Here is a 15,401-nt window from a genome sequence, read left to right as displayed (position 1 = left end):
TCTACTCTTAAGGTTTCAAATAAGTTTTTGGAGAATAAGATGTCAAAATTTGGTTGAAATAATGTTACATTGTCATTCAGTGTAACACAATATTTATGCAAAAATTCAAACAACATGCTTATTCTGACGTGTACATATTAAAATATCTAAAAGAATAATGGAGCATACTAAATTTTATTGTGTTTTAAATTAGTAAAAAATTCTTACTGACAAATGGGCAAAACCTAGGATAGTGGCAAATGTTAAAATGTAAAATTACAACTCATTAGTATTTGGGGTGAAAGTAATTAGTCTTTTAATATGTCATAAATTGATTTTTGTTGTAAATATGCCTGACAAGATTGTTACACTGAATGACATTTTACTCGTTGTCTTCTGTAAATCAGGGGAAAATGTATGATATTTATTTTTTGCTCAGAAAAACAAAACCAAAATTGCAATTAAATAAAACAGAAAACTTTTTGCATTTTTTTGGGCAGGAAAACTACAACAGTTTAAAGCAGTATTACACTTTTTTTATGCTTAAACACTTTTTCGTCTTTCACCCATATATATATAATTTAATAAAAGGGTGCCTGCACTTACAAATGAGCTTAGTTTTTAAGTGAAAAAAAAACTACCTTTTTTTAAAGACCTAATCATCATAATCAATAGTAGTATAAATTATATTTTAGATGTTAAACATTAAGAAAACAACATCATTTCAACAATTATAATAATTTCTTTTAGTTTTGTTAATAAATGAAACATTTAGATATATATTTTTATATGAAGAACGGAATAACAGTTAAGACACATCTGATGAAATGCTTCAATATGGCAAAGATGACAATCTTTGGATCTTTTCTCATAGATGGACGTCATGCAGGAAGTGTCAGACTGTGTGATTTGTTGTTCTGGGGTCTCTCTGTGTTTGTTGTCCTGGGGCCCCTGTGTGACCAGATGCTTTTCCCAGCTTGACCATATGAGAGAAAGTGCCACAGCAGCAAACTGTGACGTGACACTCAGCTGTGTCCTGTGAGAACACAAAGTGTGTGTGTGTGAGAGAGAGAGAGTCACATAAAGGACTAGCATGAGTGTGCTGTCACCTGTTGTTGTGCTTGTGCGTGCCGTTTACGTGTCAAATTCTCACAACCTGTTATATAGTGGGGGAAAAAAGCATTGTGCATCAGCCAGACATCTAGGAGTCAGAGAGGAAGATGTCAACAGTGCTTCACACACTATGTACTGTAACTTACTATGAGTAATGAGGACGGCATATTGAAAATATCACCTAGTGTGCTTTTGAAATTGTGGTTTATTTTTGGTAGTTCTGATATTAATGTTGTGTTTACATTTTATTTAGATAGCTGTGGTCCTGTTTTTTTATTTTATTTATTTATTTATTTATGTCCCCTTGGTTTTATTTTTATTTTAGTTATTTTGCTATTTATAAACCAACTGATTTTATTTTGATTTATTTCTGATTCTTAATTCTTGTCAATCTCTTTGTTTTAGTTTTATTCATTCATATACTGTTTATTTATGATCCCATTGATTTTAGTTTCAATAATTTTTGTGATCTCACTGATTTTAGTTCTTTATTTGTTTATGATCCTCTTAATTGTATTTATTTATTTAGTTGGCTATGATCCATTTATATATTTGTTTATTATTCTCTTTATTTTAGTTTAAATTTATTTATGACCCCCTTTGTTTTATTTTTTAGTTAGTCATTTATTATTCTATTTTTTTTATTTATATAAAATTTATGATCCCCTTGTTTTTAACTTATTCATTTGAGTAATTTATGATCTCCTTAATATATTACTTTATGATCAATTTGATTGATTGATTTATGATTGATTGATTTTGTTTTAATATGCATTTATTTATGATCCTCTTGATTTTATTTATGTATGATCCTCTTGTGATTTTAATGTACCTTTTTGTACCGGTTACATTTTTTTTTGTAAAACCCAGTTTGAAAACCCCTGAAATAAACTATGTATTTGTCACAAACTGTAACTGAAATAAAATACCTATTTGTCGCAAACTGTAACTGAAATAAAATACCTATTTGTCGCAAACTGCAACTGAAAAAAAATACCTATTTGTCGAAACTGTAACTGAAATAAAATGCCTATTTGTCGAAACTGTAACTGAAATAAAATACCTATTTGTCGAAACTGTAACTGAAATAAAATGCCTATTTGTCGAAACTGTAACTGAAATAAAATACCTATTTGTCGAAACTGTAACTGAAAAAAAATACCTATTTGTCGAAACTGTAACTGAAATAAAATACCTATTTGTCGAAACTGTAACTGAAAAAAAATGCCTATTTGTCGAAACTGTAACTGAAAAAAAAACCTATTTGTCGAAACTGTAACTGAAAAAAAATACCTATTTGTCGAAACTGTAACTGAAATAAAATGCCTATTTGTCGAAACTGTAACTGAAATAAAATTGCCTATTTGTCGAAACTGTAACTGAAATAAAATACCTATTTGTCGAAACTGTAACTGAAATAAAATTGCCTATTTGTCGAAACTGTAACTGAAATAAAATACCTATTTGTCGAAACTGTAACTGAAATAAAATGCCTATTTGTCGAAACTGTAACTGAAATAAAATACCTATTTGTCGAAACTGTAACTGAAATAAAATGCCTATTTGTCGAAACTGTAACTGAAATAAAATACCTATTTGTCGAAACTGTAACTGAAATAAAATGCCTATTTGTCGAAACTGTAACTGAAATAAAATACCTATTTGTCGAAACTGTAACTGAAATAAAATGCCTATTTGTCGAAACTGTAACTGAAATAAAATACCTATTTGTCGAAACTGTAACTGAAATAAAATGCCTATTTGTCGAAACTGTAACTTAAATAAAATGCCTATTTGTCGAAACTGTAACTGAAATAAAATACCTATTTGTCGAAACTGTAACTTAAATAAAATGCCTATTTGTCGAAACTGTAACTGAAATAAAATACCTATTTGTCGAAACTGTAACTGAAATAAAATGCCTATTTGTCGAAACTGTAACTGAAATAAAATGCCTATTTGTCGAAACTGTAACTGAAATAAAATACCTATTTGTCGAAACTGTAACTGAAATAAAATGCCTATTTGTCGAAACTGTAACTGAAATAAAATGCCTATTTGTCGAAACTGTAACTGAAATAAAATGCCTATTTGTCGAAACTGTAACTTAAATAAAATGCCTATTTGTCGAAACTGTAACTGAAATAAAATACCTATTTGTCGAAACTGTAACTGAAATAAAATACCTATTTGTCGAAACTGTAACTGAAATAAAATACCTATTTGTCGAAACTGTAACTGAAATAAAATGCCTATTTGTCGAAACTGTAACTGAAATAAAATGCCTATTTGTCGAAACTGTAACTGAAATAAAATGCCTATTTGTCGAAACTGTAACTGAAATAAAATGCCTATTTGTCGAAACTGTAACTGAAATAAAATGCCTATTTGTCGAAACTGTAAGTTTCATTAAAAACTCTGATATTTATTTTGATATCATTACCTTTTTTACACTTTTTTTTTAATTTTTATTTTAAATTTTTTGAAGTATCAGTTGCACTCACATTATTAGACTTTAGCTGTTAGGGGTGAGTGATTGAGCTGTGGCTTTATTTTATTTTATAAATTATAAAATATTTATTTTGCCTTTGTGATTTACTTATTTATGATCCCCCATACCCCAATTTAAAAACCCCTCACTAATTTCATTTTATATCAAATCACAGATGAGACGGATGTAGAGCCTATAACTGTTAACTCTCTCTCTCTCTATCTCTCTCTCTCTCTCACTCTCTCACTCTCTCACTCTCTCACTCACTCACTCACTCACTCACTCACACACACACACACACACACACACACACACACACACACACACACACACACACACACACACACACACACACACACACACACACACACACACTTGTTCCCTTTGAGCAGATTCAAGGCCATAGAACAACAGCAGTTTTGATCAGGCATTTGAAATGCAAAGAGCAGGATGGTTTTTCTCCTGCACTCTCTTGTTTCCTCTCATGTCCCCTTTTCATCAAAATGTCTCTCTCTGTATCTCTCGCTCTCTCTCTTTCTGTTTGCAGAACATTTCTGTCTCTCTCTCTTAGCTTGATGGGTAAATTGTTTTGTATATGCGTCCGATGTAAAAATGGATGATTACTTACCAGTTTGAGTAATAAGCAGATATTTGGACATTTTAACCTGCTAATTAATATAAATATTTTAACTAGCATTTCAGACTTAAATGATTTATGATTTAATGAATGATTTAAATGTTTTAAACTATTGAGTTACTTGGTGGGGGGAAAAAAACGACCTACGTTTCAAGATATTCTTATTATTAAAATGTCTAACCTGTTTCATCTTTTTAAATATTAGATGATATTGAATAAAAAAAAAATTGTAGTTTTTCACAAAACAGAACAACAGATGTGTTTCCATTTAAAGAACTTAAATTAAGGAAAGTCTGAATATAATACTTTCTTTGTATGTTGTTTGTTTTGTTTTTATATAAAACTTAATGCAACTAATATAACAATTTAATATAATATTATAGTTGTTCATATGAAGTTTATATATGTTTAATGAAAATAAAATAAAATAGAATGTTTTTTGATGTTCATATTAAAATAAATAATACAAACTAGGAGATACAAACAGAATATAATACAAATGTTTTTCATTGAATTTTTTTTCGTTGTTCTTCATATAAAAAGAAATTAGAATATAATACTTTATTTTTGTAGTATGTTGTTTGGTTTCTTTGTTGTGAATCCTCACTCCATTTGGTGATTTATGCCAGCCGTTGCTCCCCGATTCTTAATATTTACAGAAAAAATGCATATTTGATAACTCCACAGGAGTATTTACATGTCACTATGTATAAGTTGCCATGGCACCCTCCTCTTCTGCTTTCATGGAGCGATTTCCTGGATGACGAGAGCTGTAATAGATTTTTTTCTCTTTTTTAAGCTCTAAATTGTCTGTAACTCAAGAGTCGTCTCTGACATAACAAAGATGAACGCCGCCAAGCCGCATCAATTTGAGATTCATTTGAAGAAATGAACACTTCACATTGAGTTAGCAGACAAATGTGTGTGTCAGGGGACAGAAAGCGTCTCCTAACTGAGACGTTCAGAAACATCCGGTCATGGGTTTGATTCACAGGGAATACATGAACTGATAAAACCTCTGAAAGAAAGTCCATTAGTAGTTTTGAAAGTTTGGTGAAGTGATCTCAAAGGTTTTCTTGGATAAAAGGTTTTATGCGTCTTTATTTAACAGAGAGAGAGAGAGGATGACAGACGTACTGATGAATAATTAATATTCTTCTGCTTGATAAAACCTTTTCTTCTGCCAGCCTTCAGAAGGAAAACACAAGTTCCGGTCCTCTGTGCAGTGTTGCATCATGAAGTGTATATAGTGGATGGCTGGTCATTTCTTTCACTTTCTTTCTGTTCTTTTGTATTGAACATCCAGAACATCCAGCTCCCAAATTGCTCATTTTTCATCCTAAAAACTCAGAAAAAAGCTATGAAAAGTTATGTAATGAATTATATTTTGTTTAAAGAAAATTAAACCTATTTTTAGGACAATTGTTTTTCTATTTATTTGCATTATGGTAATTAGAATGATATTTTTATTTGAAATTATGGTAATGATGGTATTTATTTGTTTGTGTTATGTTATAATTATATCTTAGTTCTGCATTATGGTAATGCTATTTATTAATGTATTTATTTGCCTTATGTAATTAGCATGATATTTTTGGTTGCATTATGGTAATGATGATATTTGTTTGTTTGCGTTATGGTAATTAAAATGATGTTTACATTATAGTTATTTGTTTATTTATTTCAATTATGATAATTAGAATTATTTGTTTCTATTGTGATAATGATGACATTTAATTATTTATTTAGAAAGATTTGTTTATTTTTTTCATTATGGTAATCGTGATATTTATTTATTCACGTCACAATCATAAAATGTTTATTTTATTTTAACATAATGGTAATGGTGGTATTTATTGATTTGTTTATTATCGTACTTAAAAAATTTTTTGCATTGATAATATGGTATTTATTATTAACTTATGTTATGAAAATTTCAATGCAATTTTTATTTTTACATTGTGGTAATACAGCCATTTTGGTAATGGTAATGATTATTTGCGTTATGGTAATGAGAATAAGAATTACAAGTCATTTTGCAAGAATCCCTCATCTACAGCGTTAAAGGACAGTAGAGCTGTCTGTCAAAGAGAAACATAATGACCCTTTCTATCTCCTCGTATCATCTGTCTCAAGGTATTTTAAAGTTCTTCACACTTTACACTTTAGTTCCTAGAAGTTAAGAGTGGTTTCTTCCTCTCTCTCGGATCATTGATGAGTCACACTATCTGTGCACTGCCTCCTTCTCTCTCTGGTCTCTCTGTGTCTCACTGTGAGATGGAGACGGGACGTTGTGTCCTCTGTACGGTGCTGGACATGGTCTGAATCACAACATGCTGCTACCATTGAGCTCAGGATAGATAAAGCAGAGTAGTGCCTCGTTAGCTTAGCAATATGCGAATGACAAAAAGTACTGTGGTGGTATAACTGTGCTGCCAACTTACAATTCCATTGCACATTATATTGATATTTGGTTTTAGCATATCACTTATGATTTGAAAAAAGTATTGTAAAATGGTTTAACTATGGTACTATGTCAAAAAAACTCAATGCAGTTACAGATTATTTCAGTCAATACTAGTGTGCGGTATTTCTGTTGCATTTCCATACTGCTTTTTGGTACTTTTGATGACAACATTAACTTGTATGTTGAGTTAGAATGCTGTCTAAATATGTAGCTTCCTATGTGGGTGACAGTGCACCAAGGCAGCTCACTAGGTTTGAGTTTAGCTTGCACTGCTACAGATCTTCACCCCATCATCACATCCGTAAGAGCGATGACTCCTTCAGAGGTGCCAAAATGATGGCATCATGCCACTGAGTGGGATGTGGGTTCACTTATTCTTGGCCGTTTCTGTGGGAAGATTCATACTGCTTTTTTTATTTCATAAGAGGAGATAAACATTCGGTGTCTCTGTGAGGCCAGTCATGTAACGTTAGATCCTCTATTTCGTGACACGAGTCCAGTGATGAATAAATACACAGGCACCCTCTTCTGGTCAACACACTAAACTCACGTTTGATTGCTTGTTTGTGGTGCATATGTGTGTGAATAAACTGTAAAAACAGACTGTTAAAAAATAAGGGGAAAAACATTTAAGACATTTACTGAGGTCTTTGCTTTGAGTAAGTTAATAAAATGCTTTAAGTAAATAAAATCTGGAAAAGAAACTATTATAAGTAGTGTTAGTATTAGCATTATCTGAAATTTGGAATTTATATGCGTTCATGTTCCAGATTTGCTTCTCATTCTGTTAAAAAAGAAAAAAAGCTTGTTCATTTAAACTGGAAAACAACTTTTCTACTTATTTATACTTGCTTTTAGATACGGTCTCACCAAAATAAGTTTTATTTTCATATATCAATGAAATTTAATTGGTGTATATAAAACTAATAATTAGTACATAATAAAGCTAATCTGAATGGTTTTGGCACAAAATATGTACACGTAATATGTAAATGATACATAAAATACAAAACAAAAAAGGAATCTAAACAAAATTGAACATATTACAGCCTTTAGGGCATTGTAATATTATTATCAAATATTGGTTTGAATTTGAACTATTTCATTATTTGACAGACGTGAAATTAGCATAGCATATAGGCAGTGTTATTTTTATTTTTATATATTGTTATAGTAGTTTATTCATGTTTTGAATTGGCTTTTATTTTTATATTGGTAGTTTAAGTTTTAATCTTTATTAATTTTGTTATGCTTTTGTCAACTAGTAGTTTTTTAACTATATATATATATATATATATATATATATAATATGTATGTATATATTATTTTTTTTATTTTTTTTTTATTTAGTAATTTTCATTTTAATTAAGTGTTTTCATCTTAAATTTATATTTATTTCATTTACATAATTTCTTTGAGTAGTTTTAATTTTAGTTAACAGTTACAACACTGCTAATAAGAAATGAGTAATTGATTCATATTAGTATTGTCCATTAGATGTACAAGTACTTTCAAGAAGGGTTCAACTTCAAAAGTGGTGTTTTTGGTCTTTCTCTGTAGATCACGGGGGCGATCTTGCTGGCTGTGGGATTATGGGGGAAGTTCATTTTGGGTCCGTACATCTCTCTGATCGCTGAAAACTCCACCAATGCTCCCTACGTGCTCATCGGGACCGGGATCACCATCATTGTGTTCGGGCTGTTCGGATGCTTCGCCACGTGCCGCGGGAGTCCATGGATGCTCAAACTGGTGAGTTTAGCTTCAGGAAGAGCGTTTTATGACATTTAATGGCACCCAAAACAGACAGCTAGCATGTCTCTCTCACTCTTTCTGTCTCTAGTATGCCATGTTCCTGTCTCTGGTGTTCCTGGCAGAGCTGGTCGCTGGCATCTCGGGCTTTGTTTTCCGTCATGAGGTGAGATGTGCACAATCGGGCTCTCCGGCGGTGACCCATAATGCTTCTCAGAGATCTCCATCTGTCTCACACTAGGAGGACTAGTTCTGGTGACATCTAATCGTGTGTGTGTGTGTGTGTGTGTGTGCGCGCACGTTTGCTCAGATCAAAGGCACCTTTCTGAGGACGTACAACGAGGCCGTTGAGAACTACAATGCCAAAGATGAGAGGAGCATCGCAGTGGACAACGTCCAGAGAAGTGTATGTTCAAACGGTGGTTAACGCCAGTAATGAAACATAACAAAAGATGTGTCATAATTGGCATTAAATATTAGAAAACCTTGATGAAGACAAACTTTTAAATGCTTTAAGTTTATAGCTTGTATGTCATTTAGATAGATTGTTAGCTCTTGCTGTGGTGCTCCAAGTAGTTACTAGGACATTCTGGGTGATTGTTGGGCAGTTGCAAGTGTGTTGAGAATGTGTTCTGGGTAGTTACTAGGGAGTGGCTAAGATATCCTGGGTAGTTGTTTGGCAGTTCTTGGTGGTTACTAGGGCATTGCTAAGGTATTCCATGTAGTTTTTAGGGGTTTGGTAAGTAGATAGATAGATTAATCATCAATGTGATTCTCTGTCTCGCTGTGTTCAGTTGCATTGTTGTGGTGTTCTGAACTACACCAGCTGGTTCTCCAGTGTTTATTATCCTGTGAATGGACTTCCTCCGAGCTGCTGCGCTAACATCTCCGACTGCAACTCCTCAGACCTGCAAAACGCCACCATAGCTCCCACCAAAATCCATCAGCAGGTAACACACATACATGCACAGTCGCACAAACACTCACTGGTTGTGTTTTTCATGTGTTTATAATCGTTCTGTTGTGTTCAGGGCTGCTATGAGCTAGTGACGACTTTTATTGAGACTAACATGGGCATTATTGCTGGAGTAACGTTTGGAATTGCATTCTCGCAGGTAAGGATGCAGACTTACTCCATCTTTTACTCAATAAAATAAAAAAAAGTCAATTAAAAAAACTTCTGCTTTATTTAAAACATTGTTTTAAACATTTTAAATGTATTCTACAAATTTATTTTTTACATTTGTTTACTTTAAAATAAAAAAATAAAAAACATTTGAATATACTATATTTGTATAATCTTTTCATTAAAGACAAATATTTAATAATAATAAATAAATGGTAACAATAATACATTTGTAAATTCTAAAAAATATTCATAAAAAATTTAACAATGTACATTTTATATTATTCACTTATATTATTGTACATTTTTATTTTAAACAATTAAAAAGTTTTTCTAGACTTGTATTTCAAACATTTCATTTATATATATATATATATATATATATATATATATATATATATATGTACACTTATTTTTTTAAACATTCTGTTTTATCTTTTATTAATATCAATATTTTAAGACATATGTAAATGATTGCTGTTATGTACAAGGAAATGACCTTTTGATTGGTCAAACAAACAGAAAGTCCCGCCCCAATCTCATGCAAATTTGGTTGATTTTATTAACTGAAGCAATCACACAGCGTTAATTTCATCTAATCTTAAACAGGAATGTTTTTCCTCTGCTTGAGATGTCATAATCACATCTGAGGTGATCATTTGCAAGCAAATATTTACTCCAATCTGTTTTCCGTTTACCGCTGAAGCGAGCTGAACAGCTGGCTGTTGTTGTCTCACACAGGTGGAGCGGTGCACGCCGTCGAAATGAGTCACTGTGTAATGCTGCGTGCGCTCGCGTCTAAAAGCTCGAGCGAGAGCCGTGCTGCCATGACAACCCCGCGGTGAACGCCGACCCCGGGCTGTCTGTGTTTACCCAGCCCTCATTTAGTAAACACATATAGACACACGAGCGGGAGCTGAGCGTGTGGCACAGCTGGGGTTTGCTAGCAAACATGCTGCTTCAAAAGTAATCAGGCCCTCTGTCACTCACACTTCCTCCTCTGGACCATTATGTAGATATCTCTCCATCCGTACTAATGGGTCCAAGGGGGCGCGCAGAAACACCTCGACCCCTCCGCCGCGCACACGAGATGCTACTTGAACTATAAATGTAATCCCTGAGCACACGGGCGGCCCGAATCAATGACATCTCTCAGAGACTAATCTTCCGCCGCACATGTGGAATTCTTTTGGCTCGGTTAAATGGGAATCAGTAAACATTCATTATGATTATAACTAGAATTTGGTTTGGCGCAGAGAGAGCGAACCGTAAACCATGAGAGAGCAGCCGGCAGTAACGACTATAGCAATTTAATTTAATTAGCAATTACATTGGAAGAGGAAGCAAAAAAGCCCTGGAAAACAAGTTTGCCATGGTAACGGCCACTTGCGTGTGTGTTTTTCAGCTGATCGGGATGCTGTTGGCCTGCTGTCTGTCGCGATTCATCACTGCCAATCAGTACGAGATGGTGTAGCGACACGTGCACAGGTGAGACACGCGCTCACAGTCCATTATAAACCTTAGCTAATGACTGGCTTTAGCCGTCTCACTTGAAATGGATTGCAACTCATGATTCACAAATAGCTCACAGAAGAATCGACTCTCAGTTGGTTCTAATGGAGTTTGGGGTTAGCATGTCGTAAAGATGCAAATATTTGATAAAGTATTAAATCTATTGGTATCTATTGGTATACCTATTAGTGAAATAGGTGTTTTTTAAAAGGCAGCATAATTAATTTGCTGTTCCCATTATGAACAGGCAAATATATATAGATTAAATAAATATAGATTTTTTTTTACTATAGTATACATTTTTTTTATTATTAACTCATTCACGAGTTTTTACGGCTTTTTGTGTTTTCACTGTAATACACTCGGAGGCGCTATTACACATTTTCTGAATGAGTACAAAACCTCCTGAACAAAAACACACATGCAGTATGATACATATCGTTTGAAAATTTTAAACCTCAAAATTCATCCTGTGAAAACCATTTTGAAATCGGACATTGGGTTAACATAAAATTGGTACTTTAATATCTTTTGGCAGTTTCGTTCCCCTTAGTGGGTTGAGTCAGGTGTCATATTACAATCAAAACTTTTTATAATATTGACAAAATACATTTCGTCAGAAAGGTCTGAGTCTATTTTGTGATAGATTGAATATTCACAGAGATATTTAGACATTTGTGACAGAAAAATGCATTTTAAAAAATCAGTGTCGTTTTGTTGGCACTCGGTGGATGTTTGTGGTATAACGCCCTAAATAAAAACACTCAGGGACCTCAATTGTTTTTAATATCAACTTCAAATTTGGAAGATACCTTATTTAGACATAAGGCTTTCATTTGATAGCAATTTCAGATTCAAAAATATTTTGAAAAATAATAAAACAGTAAATTTAAACTTCTTTAACTTTTTGATACTTTAATATTTTTATATGATTCCATTTAAAAAAAAAAAAAAAAAAAAAGAGTCCAAGCTTAGGCCTGTCTTCCAAAGCATCCATGAATTATGCACTTCAAATTTGAAACCTCTTTTTCCCGTTTCTACAGGCACAGAAGACGTACAACACCTTGGAAAGGGAAAGCAACCCAAAAATGCTAGCACAATCCATTCTTTCTCATCTCTTTTTTATTCTTTCTCTCCTTTTATCTTTCATTCTGTATTTCCTTTCTTCTTTTTTCTCCTTTCCGTCATTCCTTAATCATGCAGTTGTGCCATGACCAAAGCCTCTCCTTTCAAAACGTCAGCGTTAGCGAGGAAAAGGAAATGGTTTTAAGATGCACTCCTGCGCACGCGTACTTTACTCTGTACAAAAACCTTGCATGCGAAAACCATCTTACACACACACAAACACACACTAAAACTAAAGTCAACAGTGTTTTTGTAACACTGCGTCCTATCCAGTCACACAAAAGCCAATCGATATCACAATCTCTCTCTAGCTGCATATCAAATATGTTCAGGTTAGCTTTGGTTTTTAGGCTTTTTCTATTTTTAGACAGAGAAATTACTTAATGCTTGGGACATGAATGCAACTTAAGTGTGATCTGTTAGATATTTATCCCTTTTTTTCAGAAGAAAAAAGATTTAAAAGCAGTTTTTTCTTTGTTTCTATTTGCCACATTGCAGTTGGTATAGCTTCGCCCACAGTGAATTCTCATTGGTCCAGATAGATGTATATTACACATCAGACGTTCTGATTGGCTATTTCGGACATTGGCTATTGGCTATTTAGGACACGGTGTTACTTAACCCCTAGAAAGTGAGATTTGTTAGTTAATTGATTTTTCAAGAGGAAATCTATTAAAAATGAAGAAAAAAAACAATGCAGATGACAAGATGTTTTTGTTGTTGTTGTTGCTGTTGTAAAATCTTTGGCAAAGGGGTTTATCTCAGAAATTGCTTTTTTTTTGTCTTATATCATTTGGATTTCATTTTTTGCTCCACATCTCAGCGCTGGTTTGAAAAAAGATTAAACACAATACACGTACAGAGTCAAAACCGTCAATTAGTCTTGTCGTGAAAGCCAAAAACAAGCAAGTTTCTGCCACATATAGCCAGAACTTCCATTTAGACTGAAGTCTTAACATGAGCATTTAAAACTAGTGGCTTTTACGTTGTTGTAAGACAAGCAGATATATTAGAGTACTAACTGAACACTGTTTAATGGGTAATTATGAATTTTATGAGTTGTAGTTACGGTTTAACACCATATCTACCTTGAGACGCTCTGTATTTTCTATTATTTAGTGGCTTTTTACTGTAGGAATGTAATCACACCTCAGTGTTGAGGATGTTCATGCTTAACAATTGTTTTCAAGCAGATGAATATATGCATGAGATAAATGAAGGATAAATATAATTTCGGTATGATTAAAAATATTTCTAAGAATGCTATATTGTTTGAAAAAATAAGAGTGTTAGTGTTTTTTTTTTTTCTCGAAAGGTTACCATTTGTCAAAACACTTTGTTAAATTGATCTATAATATGATTGTGCTAGCCGCTCTTAAAAACAGTTGGATAGTTCAAATGCTGGAAATTTGTTTATTTACGACTCTATATGAATTGGAATAATCGCAGGTTTTCTGGAGGTCAGAGGAATTCTAGGATCATTTGTACTTTGCATAATAAAACGCTTTATTGGTTCACAGTTTTTGGTAAAAATCAACCAGGCTTTAGACACCGCTGCTGTTTATTTATTGTTTATTTATTTGCATGTGGTAGAAATCACTGCAGTCTTTGGCTTTCTTTACTTTTTCTTTTGAATCGTGAAGTACTGTCAACTGAATTTCATATTTACATGTCAATGTGCATTTCTCTTTTTACATTTAATTTAATTTAAGACACATAGCTGTTATATTATTATATGTTAAACCATAATTTCTGCAGCTGCCCCTAGTGTTGATGGGTCATTAAGTATTAGAGTCCAGAATTCATAGTCTGAACACACGTGATGAACTACACATCTCCAGATAGTCGAGCGGAGTAATAATATACTTTGTTTAATAAAAAGAAAACTTTTTAAAATGCATCACCAGCTAGCATGCCAATAAAATGTACGTTGATATTGTAAACAACCGTAATCTCTATGAATAAAATGGTTCTTCGTCGTTATCAGCTTCTGGTTTGTCTTTATTTGATGTTTATCCTTGATTGCACACGTAGATCACAGAGACATCTACTGTATGTGCCGCCTGCATTTAGTACATCTGCAAGACGTATTGTTTCGTGTTTGTTCATCTGCAATATGTCTATAGAATGTTTATGATGTTTAGGACATGACCGGTGTAAAGAGAACACATGGTTAACCTAATGTGTGAAAATTGCCTCACCTGTCTTGAAGGCAGGATGCTGTTCACTTTGTGACCGCTAGATGGCACAACGATGTTGTTGAAAAACGTAACGAACGGAGGTCTCTTCTGTACATGGGGAAAGCCCATGCAAATAATCATGCAGACATGGATTTTAATAAAGAAATCGTGTCATCTGAAAATGAGAAGCTCATAAAGCACACATATATCTCTATATAATGCCCCCCCTCGAAATGTATGCCTAATTCCCTACTATCCAATGTATTAAAAATGCTCTGAAGCATCAAAACAAGTGGCGTCTACGTACATGGACATGTTCCACTAACATTAGATAGTGAAGTGTCCGATACATTATCCTCATTTTATCATTTAAAACCCAAATGAACCCCATTTTTGAGACATGTTTTGCATAAAGTGTTCTTGTGCTGTATTTATGATAAAAATGCATTTTCCTTCATAAGCTATTATTCAAAGCAATGACTGAAAAAGCAACTCGAGTGAATAAACATTTTGGTGAGGCTGTAGGCTATCTGTATTTGATTTATGACATTCACACGTTCGCCTGATGTCATTACGATATATATATATCTTGCATATTTGCAAGTTTATATAATTTGCATAATTCCACTGAACTGTGCAGGCTTGGCATACATTCTCTTTAGAAATAACCTTTGAACGTTAATTTTTTTTATGAAAGTATAACTATATGTAAATTATATACTACTGTGTTATGTTTTTAGTCTCTTTTTTTTGGGGGGGGGGGGGGACATCTAAGAATGGGAAGTGAAAATAAAATCGAAAGAAGAAACCGTTCTGGCACTGTCAATGTAGGCTACTATCATCAATCCGGTAGTTCCCCCGTACTCTATTCTAGTTCACTGTCGTCTCTTTGACCGTGAGCTGCAGCCTTGGCACGTTGCCGGATTCCTTACTGACCTCTGATTGGCTGTCGAGAGGCGCCGTCCTCCTGGCGACTGGCTTCTGATTGGCCTAGAGCGGCTGAGCGGTTGTGGGCTGATGCT

General features: G+C 33.4%; 1 protein-coding gene across 1 annotated transcript in view; it reads left to right on the top strand.

Moving 5' to 3' along the window:
• The window catches only part of LOC132131244 (tetraspanin-7-like), a 31,779-nt gene extending 18,755 nt beyond the window's left edge, over positions 1-13,024 (top strand). The window contains exons 2-8 of the mRNA XM_059543266.1: positions 8,248-8,436; positions 8,528-8,602; positions 8,747-8,842; positions 9,231-9,386; positions 9,468-9,551; positions 10,968-11,050; positions 12,118-13,024. Coding sequence (XP_059399249.1) covers positions 8,248-8,436; positions 8,528-8,602; positions 8,747-8,842; positions 9,231-9,386; positions 9,468-9,551; positions 10,968-11,036 — 669 coding nt within the window. The 3' untranslated portion in view covers positions 11,037-11,050; positions 12,118-13,024. The remainder of the gene's footprint in view (positions 1-8,247; positions 8,437-8,527; positions 8,603-8,746; positions 8,843-9,230; positions 9,387-9,467; positions 9,552-10,967; positions 11,051-12,117) is intronic.
• The last annotated feature ends 2,377 nt before the right edge of the window (positions 13,025-15,401 follow it).

Source organism: Carassius carassius, chromosome 48 (assembly GCF_963082965.1).
Source record: "Carassius carassius chromosome 48, fCarCar2.1, whole genome shotgun sequence".
Lineage (NCBI taxonomy): Eukaryota > Metazoa > Chordata > Actinopteri > Cypriniformes > Cyprinidae > Carassius > Carassius carassius.
This window is presented reverse-complemented; position numbering and strand designations above follow the sequence as displayed.